The 7,463-nt window shown below is 32.0% G+C and overlaps 2 protein-coding genes across 7 annotated transcripts in view; both read right to left on the reverse strand.

Annotated features, from left to right (window-relative positions):
- The window catches only part of LOC107606520 (UPF0481 protein At3g47200-like), a 2,954-nt gene extending 2,327 nt beyond the window's left edge, over positions 1-627 (reverse strand). Inside the window, exon 1 of the mRNA XM_021106740.1 lies at positions 460-627. The gene's annotated coding sequence lies outside the window, so the exon portion shown is untranslated. The remainder of the gene's footprint in view (positions 1-459) is intronic.
- LOC107608803 overlaps positions 2,640-7,463 on the reverse strand; it is a 7,384-nt gene continuing 2,560 nt past the window's right edge. Inside the window, exons 1-5 of one of the 6 annotated variants that reach the window (XR_002350985.1) lie at positions 6,099-6,757; positions 5,873-6,011; positions 4,804-4,872; positions 3,337-3,543; positions 2,640-3,253 (exon numbers count right to left, since the gene is read on the reverse strand). Coding sequence is in view for 1 of the 6 variants with exons in the window: in XM_021106997.1 (XP_020962656.1) it covers positions 3,461-3,543; positions 5,873-5,964; positions 6,099-6,268 (345 nt within the window). In the remaining 5 variants the exon portion in view is untranslated. Of the gene's footprint in view, positions 3,544-4,803; positions 4,873-5,256; positions 5,542-5,872; positions 6,012-6,098; positions 6,759-7,463 lie in introns of those variants that run through there. The other 5 variants (XR_002350986.1, XR_002350988.1, XR_002350989.1 and 2 more) reach the window with 5 other exon arrangements.

A 7,463-nucleotide genomic window follows, 5' to 3' on the forward strand; every position in this document is an offset into this window, starting at 1 on the left:
CATATTTGATTATTTTACTTTTTGACAGATTTGATTATTTTAATATTATTTTATTAGAAAAATATTAAATCAATATGTATAAATATGTATAATAATAATTAATGTAGTAACCAATTTTTAATATACATATTTTTGTATTTAGATCTGCAATTTTGACTTTCATAAAATACTCTAATTTTATCCTTGATCTAAAATAAATTAATAACACAAAATTCAAGAAATATGACTGGATGTATATAGTTTTTGGTATTTAAGAATTAACTAGTATTTTTTATGTCTAAAATCAAGTAAATAACTAAATTATGTATTTATTTTTATGTTCATATGTGGAAATAACTTAATTTATGTCTTTATGATTATTTATTTCTTTTTTATAAAAATAATTCTATATTAGTTAATGTTAGCAGAAAGGTCAAAGAAACTTTTGAAGGATATTGCAATATAATAAGACACACTTACCTTGAGGCCTTTGTGAATTTGAAAAGTGTTGCCTTTGACTTAGTACCCTACACAACACAATACAACACAACACAACAACAGTTGAACCTTTTGTCAGAAATCATTGTTTAACAATCAAAAGTTTTGGAAGAATCAAAGAGTTTGAATAGCATGGGTGGAATAGGAAACATGCACAACCTTATAAAAGATACAAGTTGTGTTATGCGACGATAAAGATATAATATTATATATAGCTGAGATTGGGAACAAATAGAGACAAGTATAATGATCTTAACTTGCAAAGTGAATACAAGTATATCACTTTTCTTTTTTTTTTTCTTGGATGCTCTAAGGCAAGTATCACTGAGATTATAAAATAAGAAACATATTTATACAAGGCTCAGCTTCAAGATATAATCATGAGTGATCGACCCATTAGTTAATACAAATTTATTACTTCTAGCCCATTTTTTTAGTATTCAAATACACAATAGATATTCACGTGCAATAACCAATTAGAGTTAGTTAGAATAAAACCTGATTTGGTAGTTTTTGTTAGACCATTCAACTAAGACCAACTATATAAAGCTGATAACCGAGACTTTTAGTTTAAGCTTTACATTCATCTGTTCATTACTTGTAACACAAGAATAGTGCACATTCTTTATCTACAATTGAAATTGAAAAGCTTCTCTTCTTTCCTTTAAGAATAGTATTCAATTATTTTTTAATTACATCTAAATAAATTACAGTTAATCACATTATTTTAGATGTAGCAGTTTCTGCCATTAAATGGAAGGGATCTCATCAATGTACTTGATGTTTTGCAAAAGTGGTCCTGCAAGCATGAAAACTGACAATTCATATGTTTGACTAATTGCTATCATCGCTCTGTACTCTCTTGCCCTGAACCCTCAGCAACTACTGTTCTTTAAGTCTTTTCTCAATGAACTCCAAGATAAAAGTGATTCTGGAATTCTCTGCTTGCAAGGGTTGCATACATGGCTATAAATCCATTCAAATACAGAATGATATAGAAAACAATGAAGTAATTCAGATACATAATAATAACAATGACATTCAAATAAGTCTTTTCTCAAATGAACTCCAAGATAAAAATTTTAGTACAAAGCTCTGAAACTGTTATCAAAGGAAGAAGCAGAAAGTGGAAGAAGGCCAACGTGTTGGATTCAACTCTTTTGCTAAGTACTATATTATTCTTTCGACAATTTTCTTTATCAATGTTTCTCAAACAAACTCGAGCCAGCTACTTTCTTTTTTAATTCATCTTAGTGTGATGAAACTGTGAAATCCGCACGCTTGGTTTCTAGCTTCAGTCAAATGTTGGCTTACTCATATTTGTCATACTGATGTATGTTTTAATTTCTTCTGTTAATAATATTCTAATTGTTCTTATTTTTATGTTAATTTCTATTCAATTATCATTTTTTAGGTTTATTTGTCTTTATGTCATTAACTCGTCCCATGACAAAGCATATTGTTCTCCTTAGTGTTCTCCTAATTTTCTGCAAGTGCTTAAAAATTGTCTCGAATTTATTAGAATTTAGAATTGTTATTTGGCCAAACAAAACTATTAATGGTTAGAATTAATTTTCATCCCCTGCAGTAATCTATGTAACTTATCACCGATTATGGTCAAATTTATTATTTCAAATTGAGTTTCACTATTAGCAAAGATAAATATAATTTAAATATTTTATTCTTATATGTTTAGCCATAAGATATTAACCATGGTTACCTCCTAATTTGTTTTCCAGGTTCTGTCTTTGAATCTGTTTTCCAGTGACCAAGTTTATATTTGAGTTTAAAAACAGCTTTTAACAGACTTTCATTATTATTTGCCTTTGATTATTATTTGTCTTTGAACATGTTCATTGTTTACCTAGCACTCCCCCTTATCTTATTATTGGCTTCATCATCTTACTAAGACTCAGTAAAGGAGTGCAGTATTACAACATATTCTTTATTCTTTACGGTGACACAATTCAAAATTGACACGTACTTACCAAAAACTAGAGTCATCTGTATTATTGTAGGGCACATATTCACACAATATAACTGAACACAATGAACATGCTATCCATTATCTAAAGCAATTTTAACTTGATAAATATTAATTAAACATTTCCGGAATACAGTATTCCACATGAACAAATTAAAACGCCCAAAAGAAAATTTCATGAGATAAAGGCAAGCTACCAAAATTGTTATTTCGCAGCAGTACAGGCTCAACCGAACAAAATTTTTCTTACAATAATGAAGAATCCTAATTTCTAACTATTTTATACAACACTTGACAATATGATCTTCTTTGCTATATACAAAAAGAATTGTGACCTATGTCAAATATATCAATAAAGAAAAAGCCAAAAAGGACAATCTTAAATTCTAATTACATACAAATATGAATGAGACTAAGTTTTATTCCGTAGTTGCTTCAATAAACCCTCCATTGATACAATCTTTTGACTGAGTTTTTTAGCAATGGTAAATTGCTGCCCAGAGGACTCTGAAATACCAAAATCACTGATTAAGGCATTGATCTTTTCCTGTGAATCTGCAACTGCTTCCTCCAACAAAGTTAATGTCGGTTCCATCGTCGATTTGTGCAAGCTTTTGTTTACCAGCTTCAGTGATGGACAAAATCCCCTATTGTGGACACTATCATCTCTGCTGTGCTTAGGAGAGAAAATCTTGTCAATGCCTTCACTTCCTGCATGCCCATGAAATCAACTTCAGATTTGCACAGAAAAGGAAGGTGTTGAGCCTCATCACTGGTTAAAACCACCTCTATCTGCATAGTAAAATCTTAATCACACACAATGATCATAGACAGAGAGACAATGACATCATGATTAAATATGGAATTCCCATTACTGGTTGCTTAATAGTGAACGTTAGATTTTCCACTTCCCAATTAGCCATTTCAACTTCAACGTTATCCTCCCTTGATACCAAACCCAGCTGAAGACAAATTCCCATAGCAGTACCGTTAACCTTTTTAGCACCATTTGCAATTGATTTTGACAAATGAATCTCTTTCGGTCTCTGCGGCTTCATGATCTGCATCCCTTGGATTCCAACCTGTAAGAGGTATGACAGAACACACCTTAATAACAGGAAAGACAATGACAAATTGCACAGAGAGATCATCAATTAGTATCTGAGTTTCAGTTTATTTTTAAGACCTCCAGTGCAAGTAAACAATTGTTGACAACCCTATCAACACAGCCACCACCAGACCTGATCTCAGTGTGTAAGGTCGATTGCATGGACTAAGCTAGTGTCTTCTTATGGACCATGTCTTATCGTAAAAATCTAAATTCATCTAAATGCTTTTTCATGTAGGTGTGCTTGGTCTCCCCCTATCTTTGACTATTAAGCTACCCTCAGCCTAATCTAATCTACTTACTAGAACTTCCAGTAACCCAACTTTTTCTCACATGTCTAGCTGTGCCATAAATTTTTTCTCTTTAAACTTGAGTGGTAGATTTTTATCACAAATAACACTCATAGCATCACTCAGCTTCTTCCATTTCACCTTAATTTCCCATGTCGTGCTTTATCGCAAACCTCTACACTGCTAGTTCCAGGACAGAAGAGTTAGGAAATCAATAACTAGTGTAAAAAAGTTATTGAATCTTATTGACATGGATAGATGATTTAAGTCATAGTAAAAGAAATAATTCTAAATTGATTTTTGAAAAGAGTATGTCACACAGAACAAACAAAAATTGCAGCCACTGACTCGACATCCAAGCAACCATAGATTGAATTTAGTACTCCATTATATTATAATTTTAGTATACCAAGGGCACCAATTCAATTTAGAAATAAACTAGCCAGATTTCTCAATGTGATTTAAGCAAGACTAATTAAATCATTAACTACAGATCTATCTGGATATGTTGTCAGATAAAATGAATTGAAAAAAAAATACTATATTCTTGAAAGCATCAAGAAATCCTTAATTCCAAAAGAAGGTTTATCAAATATTTACAAGGACCAAAAAAGAAACTTCCAATATATGTAAGGACTAAATATTGGAGAGTTTAGACTTACAATGATCAAAGTTTAGAACTAATACTCGTAGCATCAAATATGTAAGGCCTAAATATTGGAAAAGCCTGCTAACAAACGCCAAGAAATTTTTTTTGAGGGACTAAAACCAAAACACCCTATATTAATTTAAATACTTATAGATTAGTTTGTATATAGTTTCCACTCAACTTAAAGTCCTATTAACACCGATAAACAATATGAAAGACCCATGAGCAAAACAAGATTAGTTAATTACTTAATCCTTTCAATAGTAGTTATTCGAGCAGAGCATATAACACAAACCTTAAAACATAGACCTGCAATGGTAATCCTGGTCAAACTACTGTCATTTTCTCCCTCTGAAAGACTTGTCTGTAAGGAAAATATATAAACAATTAATTGTTCCCCAGCGGATGCCAGAAATATTATGGCACATCAAAGGACCAATAGACACAGCAACTTGCCAATGCAGAGAGAACTAGATAAACATTTTTCATTAATGTATTTAAAATAAGCAAATGCTGAATAAGATCATCCAAGATAAACATGTAGAGGGAGTTTCTCATCTTTGGGATTTGAATACTGAGATAATAACTAAAGATTTTTAACCTCATCAAGCCAAATTCAAATACATTTTCCAAATTTATTGTGTAATACTTCCAGTATAAATTGCATGAACATGCAAGACAAATATGCCCTTAGCTCTACAGTCAGCTTGCTTTTCAAATATGAAGGCAAGGGTTTATGTTTATGTACCTCTAGATCAACAAAAGTATTGTAATCATAACTCAAAATGATTCAACGGTAGATACACCCTTCCATTCTTCTTTTAGAGGAACTTTTTCTAGTTGATTATATTGTACCTACTAGATATAAGAGTAATGTAGACTCGATCGGGAAGAATAATGTCAGAATATCTCAGAAAAAATTCAATATATCCTGCATATTTAATGTATGTCACGATAATCTTCAGAATATAATATGGAATGTCATTAACGAAGGATTTTGTTATTTGTCATTTACCAATTATACTATGTTTATTACTTTAATTAGGGTTTCCAGTTCTTGATATATATATATATATATATATATATATATCGGTTGATTTTTGTTTAACTTTTAAACACTTACATCATTCCATGCATGTTATAAATCCACCTTTCCCTATACATATTCTATGGCATCAACAGGTGACGCAAACGGTACCAGGAAGGGAAGAATGATTCACAAATAAATAAAGACACAAAAAAAATATAATCAAGGAAATCACCCAAGAAAGAAAAAGGGACTGCATTAATAGTTCAAGCTGGAACTCTGCAAATTGTATGATCATTTTTGAATGCCATGGAAAGAAAGAGCATAGAATTTGTACCGAGACAGTGGCAGCAACTTCCACGGCTACATCGCAGATGTAATTGTAACATCAACAGCTCCAACCGTTCCATGACAGCACCAATACCAATACTGGAGATAATTTCCAGCAGAAACATAACAAAAGTTGAGCGATAGTACTAAAACAGAGACATATATCATTGCAATTAAAACAAGAGCATGTAAGAAAAGAACAAAATGCAGCAGAGTAAAGGTGGAAGCATTACAGTTTCACAAATGGAGTCAGAATAGGGGAAAATGGTACTGATTCAGAGACAAGAATGAAGGGGGTGTGGGGCTGAGCAAGACCAAAACAGCAGACGCGACGATGGTGAACGGCTCCTCCATCGCGACCCTCTCTTCCTCCCTTCTCTGGCCAGCTCAAACTCTCCTTCATTCAGCAATGACGGCGGCCCCAAACAGAGACAGCGGCGGCCTCAACGGCAATGGCTTGTCCGTGAGGGAGGCGGCCCTCCCTTCTTCCCTCGTCGCGGTTCTTCCTCTTCCGTGAACCCCCTTCTCTCTCTAAGAAGCTCCCTCATTCACTCTCTCAAGCTTAGCAACGGCTCCATTCGACAATGACCCAGGCAACCACAGCGACGATGGATGCTTCAGCGACGATGGATGCTTCAGCGACGGCAACAAGGCACGGCGCGCCTCCCTCTCTTTCTCTCTCTGGCGTCTTGGTTCTCCTCTCTGTCTCTTTTTCTTTCTTTCATTCTCAGGGTTTGGGAAAAAGAGGAGTAAGGGTATTGTAGGGATTTTACAATTATCTTCTCTTAAAATTATTGGTATCTCTTCCAGATATGCTAATCTATTACTCTGTTTCATGTCATGTTGGTTAGTATTTCTTTTTAATCATTTTTGCTAGTTTGTATCCTTTCTAGCTTTTGATTAGTACACTGAGGAAAACCATGACTATATGGCATTTTGTGTCTTTGTCGGATGATGATGATCTTTATTGATTAGCCAACAATGTTAGTCTAAATGCATGTTTTATCTTACAGTTGAAATTGAAAAGTCCTCACTCTTTTTAAGATAGAACATAATGTTTGAATACTAATCTATCTGTCTATTTTTAATATACAAAAATAGATATATAAGTATGCACCACATTACTTTTGAAACATTTCTTTTCTCCTGCTAATGCTATGTCAGTAATATTACTTACTTGACATAACTTTAGAATCAACCACTCAATTTTTGCCAAATTAACTATTATTTTCAAATCAGCAAAAAAATAAATATATACAAATAAAAAACTAAAAAATAGAATCCAATAAATTTGTAACCTCCAAATATATTGAATTCATATTCTTATATTTATTATATCTTACCGTTATAAACATACAATAAATTTATAATCGCAACAATTAATTAAAAGTTTAAAAAATGAAAATTATATTTTATTATTATACCAAATATATTGAATTCATATTCTTATATTTATTATATCTTACCGTTATAAACATACAATAAATTTATAATCGAAACAATTAATTAAAAGTTTAAAAAATGAAAATTATATTTTATTATTATAATCATTTTAATTTTTGCCAATGAGTTATATTTTAGAATAATTATTATTTGTT

The sequence above is a fragment of the Arachis ipaensis genome, chromosome B07, assembly GCF_000816755.2.
Source record: "Arachis ipaensis cultivar K30076 chromosome B07, Araip1.1, whole genome shotgun sequence".
NCBI lineage: Eukaryota > Viridiplantae > Streptophyta > Magnoliopsida > Fabales > Fabaceae > Arachis > Arachis ipaensis.